A 20,689-nucleotide genomic window follows, 5' to 3' on the forward strand; every position below is an offset into this window, starting at 1 on the left:
CACGCAGGCTTCTCAGACCTCTCCCAGCCCTTCGCAACCGGATGCAGATTTTGAGTTTGGGGCCACGGCCGCCGGAGTCCCCCTAACATCCTGAGGGAATTTGGTCGCGTCCAGCTTCCCGCCGTGGGAGCGCGTCCGCGTCTCCATGGCGACGCTGCCCGCCCTTGCGGGGCGCCGGCTGATTCCTGCCAGAGAACCTCCTCAGCCCTGTGGTGAGCGGCCTTTGACCTAGGGGCTGGGGGAGCCCTGAGTCCCCGGTGTGTGCCCAGCCATCCGGGGCGCGGGTCCGAGAAGTCGGGCCCAAAGGGTAAAATGGGGGAGAGCGGGAGGTGGTTGTGGGTGAGAGGGCCTGGGGCGACCCCTTACCCACAGAAGGATGAAGCTAAAGGCTGTCTGCCTGGCGTCCAGAGAGGGCCTTGAGAGACCAAGAGAAGGAGCTGGAGACAGGGTGAATGCGGGGCAGGTGTGAAGGCCTAGGGGCAGGGTGGCTGAAAGAAACTTTTTTCCCAAAGTGACAAAGCACCTTCCCCCTGTATCCACCGTGCCTTGTTTGGTGCTGTGTTCAGGGGCTTCACAGAACGGACTCCACTCCATTACCAGAGTCCCTCTCCCCTGCCACCTTCCCCCAAGACCCGTAGGAATATTCCTAGGTTTGTGTACCTGGTTAATTGTAGCATCATTCCTTCCTGGTACACCCTCCCACCCCCCCCCCGCAGGTGACCTCTGAAGCCACTGTCCCCGCCAACATCAGTGTCCCTGCCAACAGTGTCTCCTCCAATCCCAATGTTTCCATGGTTGCAGACCTCTAGGAAGGCTATCTGAAGATGTTTCGAAAAGGAAAGCCCTCTTTCACTGTTTCAACATTTTCGGGGCATGGTTGACTGAGAGTGACCTTAGGAAGACATTGGGGGCAGGAGGGGAGGCGCAGAAAGCACTTGGAAAAAAAATTAAAAAGAACACACGGAAGGGTTTGGAGCGTGGGGCCTGACGCCAGGTTGGTCTGTGTTGATGTAAGAAGATGAATGGGACAGCCCTGTGTGGGAACTGGAGTGAACAGCAAGGCCAAGAGGCAGGGGACCTCAGCTCACAGGTGACTGCTGTGACAATAGGTCCATTTGTCAAGAGCTGAGGTGGCAGGGGAAGGGGGGGGATGGTGCATGGATTTCTCATAATGATTAGACTGCTGCTGTGTCCTGCAGAGAAATGACCTTGAGCTCATGACAAAATGGCAACGGTGAGTGCCCCCGGTGGAGAAGTCAAGAATGTCAAAGAACCCTGCCCTACGATGACACCTCTCCTTCTGAAGAGCCTGGTGGAGGAGCCCAAGAAAAGGGAAGTGTCCAATCACCTCCTCGAATCCAGTGAGTAGACAGAAAACGCCCCACGTGGTCCCAGGGGGCCGCCGTCCAGAGTCCAGTGGGGTTTTGGATGCTGATTTACCGATATTATTTTATGGGCTCAGCATAGATTTTATTGCTAAGAACGGTAACTTCTATTTAGATTTGTCTACTGGGGTGATAGAGTTTTGCAGTGTGAAGGAGTCACTAAGGGTTATTGCTGCCACTTCCTAAAATCTTTCGTGTCTGTTCCCCACTGCTGCTTTCTCACCCCCAGTGGGGCCAGCAGTATTGTCCCAGTCACACCCGCTCCCTGTCACTTTCCACTCCAACCCTAGCTCACCTTTGTTCTCCCCCTTCCTTGCATGCAGAATAAAGTTGTGATTCTCTCATTGGCATTGGGTCCCTTTTGCTGTCAGAGCTGAGCCTGGCCACCCAACTCCATCCCACATTCCCAGCTCTTTCTACACAAATGACTCCCCGTGTTGCTGGCTAACACCCCAAGCTGGTTGGATGCATTGTTGTAGGACCACCCCCCCAAACTGGGTCCACCCACTCAACATGCAGAAAACCCCTCACTCACATTGGGGTAGTTGAAGAAAATAGACACTTACTGCAAAGTGCAGATCAAGAAACTGGGCAGCTAGTACTTCACTCCCGGGCGCCCAGAGGAGTTATGGGTGAAGGTTCCTGTAGATAGATAATTGGGGCTGAGAGATGTGTATGTGCAAGGTTCCTGGTTGGTGAGTGGAGCTTGTGACCTTGTGATTGGTCCATGATGCTCTGCTCTTTAGGGAATTGATGGTGACCAGGTAGGCGTCGCATGCAGTTACGTTCTGCCCAGATCTCAGTTCCCTTATAGAAGTCACCCTAAAACAACACTGGCCATTGAAGTTGAACACTGGCCACTCGAGTCCGGTGATTAGAAGTATGTAAGGCCAGCTGGATCCCTCCCTTTGATAAAGGGCAGGCAAGGACACCTTGGGCTCAGGGAAACAGATACGAAGTTGGGTCCTGTTTTACAGTGGATAGGAAGATCTTTCTGTCTCTCCTCTGTGTAAATCTGATCTGCCTTTCCAATAAAAATAAATTTTAAAAAGTGAAATAATAACAACAAAAAGAACTACAATGTTGTGGTGTGGCTCTTGCTGCTGTAACGCTTGCCGAGGGTAAATTGGCGCCCTTGGCCATTTCTGAGGAAATATGCCAGCTACCTCACCTCCATTTTATGTGTCTTCCCCCAGCCAAATCTTTCAGAGTTAAAATGACTCCTGAATGATGGCAAGTTCAGTTCTTTAAAAAAAAAAAAAGACCCGATAATAGCCTACAGAGGTGGGCAGTTCTCTGACCCACCGTCCTTATCCAATTCCAAGTCCTTCATTATGGCCCAAAGCCCATGACAGTGACACTCCGTCCCCTCCAGCCCTGCACCCTGCCCAAGGGAGCAGAGTAAAACACCAAGCATATCTCAAACATTTCAGATGCATAGATGCATTCTAGAATCTCAGCGGGTGATAGGATGGCTCTTAGTCGCTGCATGTAGCCAAAGTCAAAATCCTCCGTAAGAAACCTGTCTGTTTTGAGGGAGAGCAGTGACTGGAGTCAGACTGACCCTGGGCCGTTGCACAGGCTCTATTTGAGTCTGTATCATCGGCTTTGGCACCCCCAAACCCCTGCTGTGGTCAAGCCACTTCACCGAGACTCAGCTGCCTTCATGTATGAAGTGAAAATGACATCAAGTTTAAGGGAGGATCTTAGAGGCACACATGCAGAGCCCCTCGGGTGCACAAGTGTTAGTACAGAGGACCTGGGTGCCTTCTCCGCACAGCTCTGCTCCTGCCCAAACCAGAGCTGGGGAAAAGCATCACAGATGGTATGATAGGTATGGTGAGCTCTTCTGTTTGAACCTTGCTCTCAAAACTTCAAGAGCTAACGTCCTCCCATAACAACAAGAACCATTTGAGTCTTTCTTTTTTAAAGATTATTTTTATTGGAAAGGCAGATAAGATATTTTTAGGAGAGATGGCAAGAAAGATGTAGCATCTGCTGGTTCACTCCCCAAGTGGCCACAATAGCTGGAACTGAGTCCATCTGAAGCCAGGAACCAGGAGCCACACAGATACAGGGTCCCAAGGCTTTGGGCCATCCTTGACTGCTTTCCCAGGCCCTAAGAAGGGAGCTGGAAGGGAAGTGGGGCAGCCAGGACACAAACTGGCATCCATATGGGATATCAGCGCTTGCAAGGTAAGGATTTAGCCTTTGAGTCATTGCACAGGGCTCCATTTGAGTCTGTGTCATCCTTCATGATGATTATTTAGAGTTGTAATTCCATTCAGAGGAAATCAGATTGTGAAAGTTAAACACACACTAGTAATATTCATCATTTGGTGTTGGGGTGCTTGGGGCTGAGCGCATTGCATAAGGAGTAGATGCAGTGCTTGCATGCTCGGTGTGAGCTGGTGTTTTGCTGCAAAGATGATGACGTACACGCAGAGCCTGTTACTTCAGACAGTAGTAAACAGCGGCTCTGAGTCTATATTGGGAGGGCAGCGCCTTCCAAAGGGACGTGCAGACAGCAGCAGCCAAGCTTTCGTGGAACATGCTGTTAACCTTGTAGGCAGCGGCAGGCAGCACCTAACGCGTTCTTATGCCCTAAATGCCATGCGTTAAAAGGCATTTCATAGGCTATGCTTTAGCTTAGTAGTTCCTTTGATGCCTCGTATGTCTCATTTTTACCTGTGTACTTTGTTTTCCTAGAGGTTTATGCAAAACTGCTGAAGAATAAGGTCATAGAGGCGAGGCCTGGCATTGTACATTTTGGAGGCTATCAAGTAGGAAAGCAACACCAGCAAACTCTGGTAGGTACTTCCCCGGTGCAGTCATTCATCACGGGAGTGAAACGACGGCATGTTCCGTGTGTGTGTGTTACTCGGGAAGTGGAATCAGGCAGAGTGTCCGTGTAAGTTGGGCCAAGGGCTCCTGCCAGGCTCCTCCTAGCCCTCTGCTGAGTAGCTGTCCCTCGGTGGCCAGGGACTGGACTCTGTGTTTTATGGGACCCAGCTGAGTTCTTGGGCAGGTGCAAACTCTCTCATGACTGCATTGTTACTCTTATATATAGACCGGGAAGCTGAGATTGCCAAATGCTATGCAGTGCTTGTGTTCAAGCACGCAGAACCACTGGGCAACAGGGGCAGAATTTGACTCAGCTTCCCTCCTTCCGAATCATCCCTTTTCCATATAGGAGCTGTCCCTTTCCCGGGAGATTCCAGGCAGAATTCCCTTTGACCTGCAGCACAAATCTGATGTCCACACTCAAGGCACTCAGCTCCTTTTCTTTTGTTATCATCCCTGACCTCCCCACCTGCCCCCAGGAAACAATCACAAGAAAAATGAAATACTAAACAGTGAGATTTTTGTAGGACCCAGTGCAATGGTTCAGTGGCTAAATCTTCACCTTGTGAGTGCTGGGATCCCATATAGGTGCCAGTTCATGTCTGGGCTGCTCCACTTCCCATCCAGCTCCCTGCTTGTGATGTGGAAAAGCAGTCGAGGATGGACCAAAGCCTTAGGACCCTGCATCTGTTTGGGAGACCCAGAAGAAGCTCCTGGCTTCAGATCAGCTCAGCACTGGCCATTGTGGCCACCTGAGGAGTGAACCAGCAGGTGGAAGATGTTTCTGTCTCTCCTTCTTTCTGTAAATCTGGTTTTTTTTTTTTCCAATACAAGTAAATAAATCTTTAAAGGTAGGATTTAGCCTTGGAAGGTCCCAAGTCATTGTCACATCTAAGATTGCTTTATATACATGTCACTCCCCTTGTACATGATCCGTTAAGTCTACATAAGAAGCAAGATCTGATGACTGAAAATGCTGTGAAACCTAGGCTGACCTTCATTCTCTCTGAGAGCAGAGGTCTTTGCTGCTTACAAGGGGACCTAGCACAATGTCCAACATGCAGAAGTAACTTAGTTAACACCCAATGATATGGAATTTGCTTTCTTGGAGATTAATTTGGCATGATCTTGCTCATTCCAAGAAAAAAAAAAAGAGCAGTGGAAACTCTAATCACACCACTCCTATCAAACATTAAAGCCAACACACACAGATAAAAATGTACAAATGATTCCATTTTAATAACATGCTGGGAGGTCTCAGGAGAGTCAACTTCCTGCTCCCACCACTGAAGTGAAGCTTAAGGCCATGGCCTAACTTTAAGAGTCTGCCAAAGAAGAGGAAGAAAATAAATCCAACAATCATGCATTTATCTTGGTTTTGCCTTAAGAAAGTAGGGAATTTGGGCCCAGTGTTATGGTTTCATGGCTAAATCCTTACCTTCCAAGCATCAGCATCTCATATGGGCATAGATTCGAGTCCAGGCTGCTCTACTTCCAACCCAGCTCCCTGCTTGTGGTCTGGGAAAATAGTAGAAGATGGCCCAAAGCCTTTGGACTCTGCACCCAATGGGAGATGCAGGAGAAGCTCCTGGCTTCTGCCTTTGGAATGGCTTGGCTCCAGCTATGTGGCCATTTGGGTAGCAAATCAGCAGATTAAAGATCTTTCTGTCCCTGTTTCTCTCCTTTTCTCCATAAATCTGATCTGCCTTTACAATAAAAATGATTTTTAAAAAGATTTATTTATTTTTATTACCAAGTCATATATACAGAGAGGCAGAGAGACAGAGAAAGATCTTCCATCCAATGAGTCACTCCCCAAGTGAGTGCAACGGACGGTGCTGCGCCGATCTGAAGCCAGGATCTAGGAGCCTCTTATAGGTCTCCCACATGGGTGCAGGGTCCCATGGCTTTGGGCCATCCTCGACTGCTTTCCCAGGCCACAAGCAGGGAGCTGGACGGGAAGTGGAGCTGCCAGGATTAGAACCGGAACCCATTTGGGATCCTGGGCACATTCAAGGTGAGGACTTTAGCCACTAGACCACCGCACCGGGCCCTACAAATGAATAAATCTTAAAAAAGAAAAAACCTTGGAATTGGAATGGAGTGGAATGACTGAATGTGTTCAGAACCACAATAGGGACTGGCACTTTGGCTCAACAGGCTAGTCCTCCACTTTCAAGCACCAGTATCCCATATGGGCTCAAGTTAGTGTCTTGGCTCTCCACTTCCCATCCTCCTCTTAGCTTGTGGCCTGGGGGGATAGCGGAGGATGCCCCAAGTCCTTGGAACCCTGCAGCCACATGGGAGACCTGTGGGAAGAAGCTGGCTCCTGGTTTCAGATCAGCTTAGCTCCAGCTGCTGCGGTCCTTGGGGAGTGAACCAGCAGATCCCTCCTGTCTTTGTAAATCTGCCTTTATAGTAACAATAAAATAAAAGGACCACAATCAATGGTCATTGATGTTTGAGTTGGGTCCAGATCTGGTCAAGGATTTGAAAAGATTTCTTACTTGAATTCACACTGAGAACAACATCCCAGTTTAGCTTCAAACTTAAAGATAGCGATCTCTAGTGGCTTCAAATCCAAGACCCCTTAACGTTTTTTCTCCCTGCTGTGGAAAGATTTTGTCTAGGAAATTGTATTTGGTAAGTCAATAATACATGCATGTTCTCATGAGACGACTGACATGGTTGTTGTCAAACCATAACGACATCAGTAGCCAGGGAAGCTTTATCTTAAGTAAACGAACAGTTCCTTCTGGTTTTCTGAAATAGTAATGTTAGTTTTCCATTCTCTGTGATAGCCTATAGGGACCTCAGAACTGTGCTGCTTTTTTTTTTGTTTTGTTTTAAGATGTATTTTATTTTTGGGTCTGGCACTATGGCTCAGTGACTAAATCCTCACTTCCAAGTGCCAGGATCCCAGGGGGCGCAGGTTCATATTCCAGCTGCTCCAGTGGAGGACGGCCCAAAACCTTGGGGACCCTGCACCTGCTTGGGAGACTTGGAAGAAGCTCCTGGCTTCAGATCAGCTTACCTTCGGCCATTATGGCCATGTGCAAATAAATATTTAAAGATTTATTTTATTTTCATTGAAAAATCTCAGTGACAGGAGACACCTACACACACACACACACACACACACACACACACACACACACAGAACAAGAGAGAGAGGCATCTCTATTCTGTTGGCTTACTCACCAAGTGGTCACAATGGCCAGAGCTGGGCTGATCTGAAAACAAGAACCAGGAGTGTCCTCCAGATCTCCATTCGGGTTCAGGACTGCAATGACTTGAACCATTCTTCATTGCTTCCTAGACCATAAGTAGAAGAGCCAGATAGGAAGTGAAGCAGCCCAGACCCAAACTGGTGCCTATATGGAATGCTGGAGTTGCAGGCAGAGGCTTAGCTTAGCCAACTATACCAAGGCAAAAGTCCCAGGACTTTGCTTCTTCTTCTTCTTCTTTTTTTTAACTGTTTTTCCCCTCCATTTATTATTACTTTTTAAAGATTTATTTTGCTTTTATTGAAAAGTCAGATATATAGAGGGGAGAAGAGATAAAGAAGAAGATCTTTAGTTCATTGATTTACTTCCCAAGCAGCTGCACTGACCAGAACTGTACTGACAGCTGGAGTTGAGCCAATCTGAATCCAGGAGCAAGCCAGGAGTCTCTTTTGGGTCTCCCACCCAGGTGCAGGGCCCCAAGGCTTTGCCGTCCTCTACTGCTTTCCTAGGTCACAAGCAGGGAGCTGGATGGCAAGTGGGGCTACCGGGATTAGAACCAGCGTCCATATGGGATCCCAGCACATGCAAGGCGAGAACTTTAACTGCTAGTTTACCGTGCTGGACCCTATTATTATTATTATTATTCTATGATACAGTTCCATAGGCACTGGGATTTCTATCACCCCTTACCCAAACCCTACCCCCACACTGATTTCCCCTATATTATTATAGTATTATTATAGTATAGTTCTTCATAAGTAGTCAGAAGTCTGTTGTTGCAGGCATAGACAATGGCAGAGTCCAGCAGTTTCCCTGGGAGTCCATCTTTAGTCTGGAAGTAGAGATGCATACTGCTTTGTGTCCTCATGTCTGGATATGATACTCCCCATTACACAGTTACTATACACCACCTTAAATGAAAAGCCACAAAACGAAATCAACAACAGGAAGAAAAACTAGAAATTTAAGTGCCATGAAGGGCTTCGCTTCTTAAAAATCAGAACCAGGAATGCCAGTGACTTCTAAGTGTGTGGAGATGGGGGTGCTGAAATCATCCTGGAAAACCAGGGCATCTCCCTACAGAGGCCGCTTCACCCACCTCAGGGAAAACATTCAGAAACAGCGAGAGGTGCTTGAATCCTGTGCCCAGATGCCTGGGAGGATAAGAATGGCCTTTTCCGAGACACTGTGGTGCAGAGGGGAGATGTTGAAAGACCCCAGCCTGAAGGCTGAGAGTTGGGGTTGGGGAGGTGCTAAGGTTAGTGTTAGGGGTTAGAGGTTAGCCCCAACATGCCACAAGTCCCCAGAGGGTGCTTCTGTTTGTTACTCGCTCTGGGAAGAGAGGAAGACGCTTGGCCAGACACACAGAAGGGAGTGAGAGGGCTGTGGGTCCCGTCAGTGCAGAAGTCCCGATCAGTTCAGGGGAATGTCTGCGAAGTCTACATGACTTGTGATGACTACGTGATATGTGCTCGTTTTCAGCTGTGTGGGTTTGGTTTTATTTGTTTATGATGTTCTTTTATTTGAGTCTATATGGCGCCCTGTGGAGGCCAAATCACTTAAACGGGCTTCTATGGGACCAGGAGAAGGCAGCCCCCTGCCTCCCCAAAGGGGAACCAAGATCCTGTGGGATCCAGAGTCTCCTGACCCTGGAAGTGGAAAAAAGAGTGGGATTGTCAACATTTTTATCTCAACTCCAGAGCAGTACTTGGGTATCTGGGTTTTGTTATATCTTCAAATCAACTTTTAAGTCATTTAAAATACACTTTTTAGATACTTCATTTTCTTAATAATTTCTTTCTTTCTCTTAAAATTTATTTTTATTTGAAAAGAAGGATTACAGGGAGAAGAGAAAGACACAGAGAAATCTTCCGTTCACTGGTTCACTGCCCAAATGACTACAACAGCCAGAACTTAGCTGATCTAAAGTCAGGTGCCTGGAACTTTCTCCAGTTTCCCGTGTGAGTACAAGGCCCCAAGGACTTGAGCCATCCTCTGCTGCTTTCCCAGGCCATAACCAGGGAGTTGGATGGGAAGTGGAGCAGCCGGGACGTGAACCAGCACCCGTATGGGATGCTGATACCACAGGTGGACACCCAGCCCAACGGAGCTAACCCCTTAAGGGTTATTTTATAATATCTTTGATTATTCTTTTTCCCAGTTTTAGTAATGACTGAAAAGTCAGGAATACCATTTTAATTCCTTTTTGTGGGCCTGGCACCGTGGCCTAGCAGCTAAAGTCCTTGCCTTGAAAGTGCCGGGATCCCATATGGGTGCCGGGGGTTCTAGTCCTGGCGGCTCCACTTCCCATTTAGCTCCCTGTTTGTGGCCCGGGAAGGTAGTCGAGGACGGCCCAAGGCCTTGGGACCCTGCCCCTGGGTGGGAGATCTGGAGGAAGTTCCTAGATCCTGGCTTTGAATCGACACAGCACCGGCCGTTGCGCTCACTTGGGGAGTGAATCATCGGATAGAGGATCTTGCTCTCTGTCTCTCCTCCTCTCTGTATATCTGACTTTGTAATGAAAATAAAAGAAATTTTCTTTTAAAAAATTCCTTTTTAAGAGTGATAATATAAGTTTTAGTTTTAAAATATTTTATTTATTTATTTGAAAAGACAGGGTTGAGATGGGGGAGAGAGTGTTTGAGAGATCTTCCATCTACTGGTTCACTTCCCAAATGGCCGCCATGACTCTGTCTGGTCCGGAGCAGAGACAGGAGCTAGGAACTCCATCCACACCCGTCACGGGGTGACAGGAACCCAAGCACTAGATCCACTTTCTGTTGATTTTCCAGGTGGACAACACTGCCTGCCTTCTACCATTTTATTCCTGAAAAGATATAATTTTAATTTTTAAAAAAGATTTACTTATGTATTTAAAATGCAAAATGCAAGTGGAGGGGGGCATGGAGAGATTGAAAGATCTTTCATCCCCTGTTTCACTCTCCAGATGGTCACCACGGGCATGAGTGGGATCCTGCCCAAAGCCAGAAGTCAGGATCTACATCAGGGTCTCCCACATGGGTGACAGGGGTCTGAGCACTTGGGCCATTGCCAAGTGCTCAACGGGAGCTGGATGGGAAAGGAAGCCACAGGGAGTCAAACCATCAGTGCACTGTGGCATGCCAGCATTGCAGGTGGCAGCTTATCTCAGGGTGCCACATGGCCAGCCTCAGGATATTATTTTTAACTATCTAAAAATAGGGCTAACTCACTGATAAGGCATGTAAAAACACAGAAAGGAAATGTAGTTTGGGCACTGAGCTTTGTTGGACTATGAGATAAGAGAAACGAGGTGAAAAGAGCCCAAGAGAGCCCATGTGCTCTGGGCAGTCTCTATTGGCCACATCCTCATCCCAAACATCCTCACTCGTCCTCCCAGGGCTTGGCAAAATCCCCAGCCGGCCTCTCCAGGTATTGCCAGTGCACTGGGAAAGTTTGTCACTTGGTTGTTGAACTTGTTTCTTGAAGTGCAAGGAGCAGATTTTTCGCTCTGGTTCTCTTGCCCTCCGTTCTGTCATCGGCAGTCCAGTGACTCCGTGTCACCTGGGACATGGTGGGGAGGAGGGGAATGTAAATCTTGTCTCAGGCAGTGTTTGGTTTAAGGGTTCCCATCCAAAGAGGGGTTTCTCTCCCACCATCATCACCATCTGTTGGCTGCCTTCCCTGCCACCTGCCATGTCTTGACCAGTCTCCACTTAATTCCCATCTCCATAGAAGGGGAAAACCATCTTCTACTCCCTGCCCTCCTGTTGCCTAAATAGCCACCTTTTTGTTTGTTTAGTTCAATCACTTCTTATTTTTCCTGTTGATCCATGTGAACAATTCAGGGTCAAAATTCTTGCAGGTGAATATGGGAAACTTGTGTCCAAATAATACATTTTTATGATCTCAAATGACATCTGTATCATTTTCCTCCTTCAGAAGATAGTCTCTTACTAGTTTCTCTCTCATTTGAACATGCAGATGTCATTTCATGGTCCCTCACATTTGGGTAAGTTTTGGATGTATGTGGAATTGCTCCACCTCACACAGATTTGGTTCCTTTATTTTTTCAAATCAGAACCTGGGTCAATCCCTACCCAAAGGTGCTGGTTATATCCCCAGTCTTGGCAATTGCCATTCTTGTCTTCCCTGGAATCGCTCAGGAGTATCCCAGTAGCTGGGCCAGCCCAAGCAACCAGAACAGATCTTAGAGCTTTAACACCTATGATGCCACGTGTTACAGACTGTCCAAAGCCAATGAAGTTATTTCTAATTGTCAGGTGCATACCAAAACTGATGCTGGAAGCCTCCCCTGCCATACCTAGCTGGCTTACAGTCTGAGAAGTAACTCCACCACACACGCAGGCACATACTAGCATGCCAGCAAAGTGGTCGTTATATTGTCATGCCGGAGACATCTCAGTTGTCCTTCTGACATGGAAGCTTTGCTGACAACAGGTGCAGCAACTGACAGAACAGGATGTGGGACCCAAGAGATACTTGGAACTCATAGCCAAAGGCTGACTGGTGGGGAGAGAAGGGTGTTGTGGTGCAGCAAGGCCAGCCACTGCTTGAACTGCTTGCCTCCCAAGAGAGGACCTGCTTTGAATCTAGCTTTCCACCAGTGCACACCACAGGAAGCAGCCAATGTTGGCCTGAGTACTTGGGTCTCTGCCAATCATGTAGGAGACCCAGATGGAGTCCTCTGGGCTCCTGACTTCAGTGTGGCCCAACCCTGGCTATTAAAGACATCTAAGGAGTGAACCAATGAATGGAAAATCTCAATAGCATTCTCTCTCTACCTCTCTCTCTCTCTCTCTCCTCTCCACAGCACCCCACTCCCACCCCATCTATTGCTTTTTCAAATAAATAAAAATAGACAAAACACTTACAGGTAATTCTAAAAAGCAATGAAATGAAATTGGGCATCTGGGCTCCCCAGTTTCTCATTCCTCTTAGAGTACAAATGCCTGGGTACCATGTCCAGTTAATATTTTCCACCAAAGCGAAAGACCCTGCAGCATCCACGGTTGTCCTCCAGCAGCCGTTTCTAGAGCAGCAACATTGGATACAGGGTCTTTCCATGCTTAAGAAGCATGCCTTGGGTGCACATTACTGCTCTCTTGCAAAGTCAACTGTATCTTGGGGGAGCATGTGAAACCCAGTGCATGAGCTTCTGTGTGTGGCACCGTTCTTCCTAAATTACTCTTAAGTAAATGACAGGCGACAGAGCCTCCTACTCCCAGTTTCCCCCCACCCCCCCGCCCCCGAATTCCCAGCTCAAGGCCTTGGTGGTCCTTAAGCCCTGCCCCTCGCTGCTTCCTGCACCCCTTGGCCAGGACAGCGCCCCCTGCCCCCAAGGACTATGCATGTGCAAGGCCCAACACACTGTCCTCCCAGTGTCTCTCTCTTTTTTTTTTTTTTTTTTTATTGTTGTTAACATTGTATTATGTGATACAGTTTTATAGGCACTGGGGATTCCCCCCACCCCTCCATACCCCTCTCCCCATGGTGGATTCCTCCACCTTGATGCATAACCACAGTTCAAGTTCAGTTGAGATTCGTTCCTTGCAAACACATATCTAGCATAAAGTCCAGCGTCTTATTGTCCAGATAAGTTCAGTGGCCTCTTGGGGAGACCTTCTCTAGTCTGAAGATAGGGCTAACAGAGTAAAGATCCGGTCAGTTAAAAGCCCCAACAAAACCTCAGTATCAATATACAACATTATGGAATTAATTGACATAGTATTGGGTAAACAATATGTTAAAAATAATGCAAGTTCCATTCTTCGAAACATCTGGGTTGAGACAGTATCAATGAAGGGACCACTTTGTGGATCTGACCCCAGGGAGCCCGCACTCCTCCACCAAGACCACTCTTATGCAGCGCCTCCAGGACGACAAAGCCCAGATGTCCCAGAACTCAAAAGTTCTTGTCCCTCCCTCTCACCTCTGTCCCTGGGGCCCGGACTGATCCCCCCCGCCAGTGGTGCTGCCTTCTCACAGCGCCTCCTGGTTCTCCTGTGGCCATCAGAGAATGCTCCTTGTCATGTGCCCAGGCCTGGGCAGGAGGCTAGCCTGGCTTGTCTTTTTCCTGAAGTCCTATCAGTCTGGTCTGGGTGTCCTCTGCTGAGTAGAGAGCCTGTTAGGCATTGGGGTTGGTTTCTGGGCTCAGGCTAATCTCAGGATGAGGCAGAGATCAGCAAACAGAACCCAAAGCCCCCGCCTGGGGGGAGAGTGGTAGAGAAGAGTGGAGAGTTTGATGAACAGAGGAGGGGCCCTTGGGAGCTGTAGGCTCTTTTTTTTTTCTTAATTTATTAATTTTTATTGGAAAGGCAGATTTACAGAGAGAAGGAGAGACAGAGAGAGTTCCATTTGCTGGTTCGCTCCCCAAATGGCTGAAACATCCAGAGCGAGCCAATTTGAAGCCAGAAGTCAGGAGCCTCTTTTGGGTCTCACACATTGGAGCAGGTTCCAAGACTGAGCAATCCTCCACAGCTTTCCCAGGCCACAGCAGAGAGCTGGACAGAAAGTGGAGCAGCTGGGATTAGAACCAGCACCCTATGGACTGTTGGTGCTTGCAGGTGGAGGATTAGCCAATTGGGCCACCGCACCAGCCCCAGACTCTGATATTTTCCTTAAGGGGGTCATTAGGTTCATGGGTTATATTTCATTCGCCTTTATTTGTTACATTTACCTTAGGATTCTTTGATTGGTTTCAAACATACTTGAAAATCTGCTGCTGCTGCTGCTGTTGTTTAAATATATGATACCTGCCCAAATCCTTTGGGGAACAAGCTGGGGTGTGAACAGGTGGATGTGGCACTGCTTACAACAGCATCCTTCCTCTGATGTTTTCTCTCCTCAGCACCTGGTCAACATTTCCAATGAAGACACCCATATTCATATCTTACCTCCGCAGACCAAGTACTTCCAGATCAGCTATGTGAAGAAGGTGAGTGCCACGGGAGTGGTGGTGGAGGGCGTGTCCTCCACTCTTGTCCCAGGCTCCTTGACCAGGTGGTGGGCTTCTGTGTCTCAGGCCTGCCTGGGTTGTCACACACACACACAGTGCTGCTGCCTGCCTGGTCTGGAGTTCCTCCCAAGAACAGCCCCCCCCCAAACCCTGCGTGTCTTTCAGAACCACCACATTGTCCCTGGCTTGTCGCTCAAGGTCACCATTATGTTTTCTCCAGATGAGTGGCGTTACTATTACGACTGCGTCCGCATTCACTGTAAGGTCTGTACATTTCTGCAAGTTATTTTATTTTTATTTTAATGACAGGCCAAGGTGGAAGGAGGAGAGATGGAATGAGCACAGATCGTTTTCTCAACCCAGTGCCTGGTGGCCCCGGGTCAGCAGGCTGACAGCAGGGAGGCTTGTGGCCTGGTGACATGGGTCCCAGTTGGGAAAGTGTTCATCTGCCAAGAACCTGGGCAAGGTCAAGAAATACCCTTGGCTGCGGGTTCCCCACTGCCCTGTGCCTAAAGCTTCCATTGCCACGTGTGATTGAGAGCTGATGGAGGCTTTGTTAAATAATGTGTTGCTCTAGATACAGGGATGTAGTATGATTAACTACACTGGGGGCTGCCCCGATTGGTGTGTTGGGGAGCTCCCTGGAGGGCAGGGGGGACACTCGCAGCCTGAACTAGGGCACTATGCAATTGAGCTTTTAAGAACCTTTTCAAACTCAGCTGATTTTACTTGTTGGCCTCCCATCAGAACCCAGCGCCACCTGTTGTCAGCCCTCCTAGGACTGTACCTGTAACCCCCACCCCACCCCTCTGCTCCACATTCCAGGTCAACCATGTCCCCTTGAGAACTGTTAAGGTTGACCAAATCCCTCAAATTTCATTAGAATGAGAAGGCATACATTTGGCCTAATGGTTAAGATGTCAGATAGTGTGTCAGCCTTTGGGTTAAACTGCCACACTTGGGACCCTTCCCTCCTGTATCAGAATGCCTGAGTCAGGCTCACCTCCACCTGCCAGCCCAGCTTCCTGTGCTTCTTGTGCTTGGGAGGCAGCAGGTGCCGGCTCAAGGACCCAAGTCCCTGCCGCCCACATGGGAGACCTGGGGGACGGAGTTCTGGCTCCTGGCTTCAGTCTAGCAAAGCCCTGGCTCTTGTGGACATTTGGAAGTGACCCATCAGGAGGAAGATCTGATTCTCTCGCTCGCTCGCTCTGTCTGCCGCTCTTTCAAATGAATAAAAATTAAAAGAAAATGAGAATAAGAGTGAAATAGAGAGACGGGGCGATGCCTGCAAGGATGCCTGCATCCCATATTGGGTCCCTGAGCTTGAGTCTCAGTTCTAGTTCTTGATTGCAGTTTGCCACAAGACAGACCCTGGGAGCTGGGGTTGATGGTTCAAGTTATCAGATTGCTGCCACCCACGTGGGTGACCTGGATTGAGTTCTTGGCTCCTGGCTTCAGCCCAACCCAGCCCTGCCTGTTGTGTTGGGCATCTGTGGAGTGAATCAGTAGTTGGAAGATTTTCACATGCACACATGCTCTCTATTTCTCTCTCACGTTTTCATTCTCCCTCTTATTCTCCTGTTCTTTTAAAAAAAGCTTCATTTATTTTTATTGGAAAGGCAGATATAAAGAGAGGAAGATCTTCCATCCCATGGTTCACTCCTCAAGCAACCACAATGGCTGGAGCCAAGCCAATCTGAAGCCAGGAGCCCAGAGCTTCATCTGGGTTTCCCACATGGGTGCAGGGTCCCAAGGCTTTGGGCCATCCTCGACTGCCTTCCCAGGCCACAAGCAGGGTGCTGATGGGAAGTGGGGCTGCCAGGACTAGAACCCCCGGCACCCATATGGAATCCCAGGATTAGAACCCGTGCCCATATGGGATCCTTGGTACATTCAAGGCAAGGACCTATCGCACCGGATACTCTCTTATTCTCCTTTTTGCTCTGTCATTTGTTCCTCTTTTTCTTAAGAAAAAGTTCAAGGATATAGATTAGGTTAATAATTAAGGGACCTACAAGTTCATCTTTAGAGATTATGGACTTCAGAAGGTTAAAATTGATTTGTTTTGAAGATTTATTTTTATTATGTTTTTATTGGAAAGGCGGATATACAGAGAGGAGAGACAGAGAGGAAGATCTTCCGTCCGATGATTCACTCCCCAAGTGAGCGCAACGGGCCGATCCGAAGCCAGGAGCCTCTTCCGGGTCTCCCACGCGGGTGCAGGGTCCCAAAGCTTTGGGCCGTCCTCGACTGCTCTCCCGGGCCACAGGCAGGGAGCTGGAAGGGAAGCGGGGCTGCTGGGGTAGAACCGGCGCCCATATGGGATCCCAGGCGTGCAAGGCGAGGACCTTAACCACTTGCGCCACCATGCTGGACCCAAAATTGATTTTTTTTTGTCTTATTAATTTCAGGGAGATGACACTTTGCTTGTTCCCATCCATGCCTATCCTGTCATGAACTCACTGGACTTTCCCAAATTCATAAATTTATCCAATGTTCTGCTGGGCGAAAGGTGAGTTGCGAAAACAAATCAGCAAAAAATGTCATAAACACTTGACAAGTTGAGAGAGAAGCACGTATGTAAACATTTAGGCTTGGCGATTACCCTAATGGGAGTTTATCTTTCTGCCTGGATTAGACAAGACTTGGCATTGAAAAAGGCAAACAAACCCACGTCAAAATATTGGAGGCAGGCAGGTGTTATTGCGCAGTAAATCAAGCCTCGTCTTGTGGAGACGCCCACATTCCTACACCAGGGTACCTGGATCCAGTGTCAGTTAGTTCTCAATTCCAACCCAGATTTCTGCTCGTGTGCTTGGGAGGCCGCAGGTGAGCAGATGATGGTCTAAGACTTGGATCCCTGCTGTAGGACCCGGTTGGAGTCTCTGGTTCCTGGCTTCAGCTTGGCCCGGCTGTGGCTGCTGCAGGCTTTCAGGGGAAGTGAGCCAGCAGGTGCAGGATTGCTGTCTGTGACTGCTTCCTTCTCTATTTTACTCTCCCTTTTTAAAATAAAATTATTTACTTATTTATTTTTATTACAAAGGTAGATTTACAGTGGGAAGGAGAGACAGAAAGATCTTCCATCCGTTGGTTCATTCCTCACATGGCCACAACGATCAGAGCTGAGCCAATCTGAAATCAGGAGCCAGGAGCTTCTTTTAGGTCTCCCATGCTGTTGTAGCATCCCAAGGCTTTGGGCCATCCTCTACTGCTTTCCCAGGCCACAACCAATAGCTGGATGGGAAGTAGAGCAGCCAGGATCCATATAGAATCCCAGTGCATGCAAGACATTTAGTCACTGAGCCATTGTGACAGACCCTCACTCTATTTTTCCAAGAAATGTTTTGATATCATAAGCAGGCAAGAGAATTGTAGGGAAGAGTGGTTTGACTGAAGAGGTATGATCTTCAGGCATGGCTCAGTCTGGGAGTTTCCATCAGTTGCAGGAATTGAATTTGCTGCATGTTTTGGTTCTGGTTGCCCCATGTTTGGTTTCTGGTCCATAGCCTCCCTCCCCTTTAGGGGACAGGAAGCTTCTGGAAGCTGCGTAGTGTGGCATTGGGAGTGAGTGGAACAACAGCAGGGGCTGCAGAAGCCGGGCATACTCAGATCAACCCAGGATTGAGTCTTATGGCATCTACCTGGATCCCAGCACCACGTCTGTTTTTGAAAGGATTACAAAGTTAACAGAAACTCACTACGGGAGCTAAATCGCAGCCTCTTCTCATCCCTTTGTTCTTGTTAGGAAATGGCCAATGATTCCAGTTGTAGTTTACTATATGCCTTGATCTTTCTATAAGTTAACTCATCAGATGTCTACTGCCAGAGGCACAAAGAATGTGGATGCTGAACAGCTAGATATAGACATATAGCTGCCATGCCATTTGTCACAGTATTGAAATATTTCTTTGCCTACTGGATAGTACAGATGATGCTGAATCTCCCAGACCTCCAGCCCACCTGCCCAACCCCATCCCCTGTACCCCTCCCCCACTCCACTTCTCAGTAACTTCAGTAAGTAAGCAGTGAATACCTGGCCATCTGGGGGCTGACAGGGCATCTTCTGTCCACTCTGATTGAATGCTGCCTGTAAGGTGCACGCTGATGGACATTGAGAACATTTTACCCAGGGCAAAAAGCATAACCAGGCAGATTCTGGTTCAAATGTGGTCCATGCCAGGCAGGTGAGGCAGGATCATTGAGTAATTTCTCTGATTCACTTCTATGTATTTATGCAAGATATAGAGAGATAGAGACAGACAGAAATCTTCCAGCTGGTTCGCTCCCAAAGCGCCCACTATAGCTGGAGCTAAACTGGTGTGATGCCAGGATCTAGTAACTCAGCCTGGATCTCCTATGTGTGTGTCAGGAACTCAGCAACTTGAGCCACCACCACCGCCTTGCAGGAGGACTGCAGCCATCGAAGCGCTGAATTCCTTTTTCAGAACCTAGAGTTGAACCCCAGTATTCTGATCTGGGTTTCTTAACCAGATAAATGCTCATTTCTGGGACTTTGTTTAAGGGCTAGCAGATGCTAGATGCATCTTTGCCCCCCAAAGGATGGGCAATGACCAGGAGCTCCTGCAGCAAAAACAGGAGCAGGTGAGGTGCAGGAGGGACTGAGTAGGAGCATTGAAGGTGCTAATGGCCAGCCGCATGGGACAGCAAGAGGGACATCTACACCCTTCTGATGGTGGTGGAGCTGCCAGAGTGACGCGGCCATTTCTTGGGTGCAGCTGACATGGGAGCCTCTTTGCCCAGCAGCACACCTCCCTGCTGAGTTTGTGACTCATGACCTCTGCTAGCTGTCACTTTTAAACAACGCTTTAAAAACTGTGAACAACACACAGAGAACAGGGAAGAACAACTTGTATAGTTTAAGGAATAACAGCCATGACTACCGGGATTAAGGCGTAACACGAGACTGGCTCTGCAATTCTTTCACAGTCACCCTCCTGAATCTTGTTGTCCTCATTCCCTGCGTGTACCTTAATAGTTTGGAAACATAGACATGCGTCCTGAAGTAGTACACCATTTAGATTTGCCAGGTCCCATTCTTTGTAAACTCATTCTACGTGAAGGTTCTGTTGTTGATTGCTTTTCTTATTTTGTTTAAAACTTCACCAGTAGGTGATTGTGGCCCATCCATGCTGATGCAGGTCGCTTTGGCTTGCTCGCATGTGTGTCCACTGGAAGGGTATGTGCCAGTTCTTGCTCTACTGCTGATGGGCCTATGGGTTGTCTCTACTATTTTTTTTAAGTATCTTTTAGTCTTTTCTGACTCTTTTAAAAAAGAGTTTATGCTCATTTTATTTGAAAGGCAGAAGGGTGAGAAAGAAAAAGATCCCCCATCCCCTAGTTCATTCCCCAGAAACTCCTGGTTGATCAGGAGCTGAGGCTCAATCTGGGTCTCCCATCTGAATAGCATAGATCCAAGCACTAAAGCCAGCACACCTGCTGCTTTATAATACAGACATCAGTCTCTGCTCTGAGGCTTCCCAGGGGCTTCCCTCTGACTGCTTTGTGCAAAAAGTCCTTTTTCTGTACAGAGAATGAAACTTGTGGCTGAATAGTTTATTAACTGAGTTGCTGTGTATGAATGTGTGCTTATGTATCTGAGTGTGTATGTGTGTGTACATGAGTGTTTGCATTGACATGTGTGAGTGCATGCATAAGTTGCATGAAAGGAATGCATGTGTGCACACATTTGTATACATGCATGTGCATGTGCAATTGTGTTCATGTATGAATATGTGCATGTTGAATGCAATGCTTGAGCATAGGCTTGTGTGTACACACTGAAGATGTAGTTTTCAAAATTGCCAAAACCGTATAAGATGAATTGCCATCTTACCCATTTCTAAGGTTACAGGCCCACAGTGTTTATGTATATTGTTGTATAACCAATCGCCACAATTTTTTTTCGTTTTGCAATAATGGAAACTCCACATCCAATAAGCAATCCTCAACTCCCCTCTCCTGCAAACCCCTGTCCTCCACCATTCATATTCCTGTTTGCTATGGATTTAAGTCTGCGCTGTGTCTCAGATTAGTGAACTCCTACAGGACTTGTCTTTATCTGGCTGGCATATTTCACGTAACTGAGTAATGTCCACAAGGATATATGTTGTATGTTCATGTATGTGTCCAAATGTATATTTTTGAGCTGAATAATATTGCACTGTCTGGAGCACATTTTGCTTTTCCATGCATCTGTTGATGGGTTGTTTCTGCCCTTTGGCTCTGGTGACTAATGTTGTGGTGAGCATAGCTGT

The 20,689-nt window shown here is 47.9% G+C and overlaps 1 protein-coding gene across 1 annotated transcript in view; it reads left to right on the forward strand.

The window, feature by feature from the left end:
* Positions 1–1,225: 1,225 nt before the first annotated feature.
* The window catches only part of CFAP221 (cilia and flagella associated protein 221), a 69,496-nt gene continuing 50,032 nt past the window's right edge, over positions 1,226–20,689 (forward strand). Inside the window, exons 1-5 of the mRNA XM_040979175.1 lie at positions 1,226–1,361; positions 4,095–4,195; positions 14,307–14,393; positions 14,580–14,678; positions 16,826–16,926. Coding sequence (XP_040835109.1) covers positions 1,226–1,361; positions 4,095–4,195; positions 14,307–14,393; positions 14,580–14,678; positions 16,826–16,926 — 524 coding nt within the window. The remainder of the gene's footprint in view (positions 1,362–4,094; positions 4,196–14,306; positions 14,394–14,579; positions 14,679–16,825; positions 16,927–20,689) is intronic.

This window comes from Ochotona curzoniae, unplaced genomic scaffold (assembly GCF_017591425.1).
Source record: "Ochotona curzoniae isolate NIBS_2020 unplaced genomic scaffold, NIBS_Ocur_1.0 contig_3037, whole genome shotgun sequence".
NCBI classification, from domain to species: Eukaryota; Metazoa; Chordata; class Mammalia; order Lagomorpha; family Ochotonidae; genus Ochotona; species Ochotona curzoniae.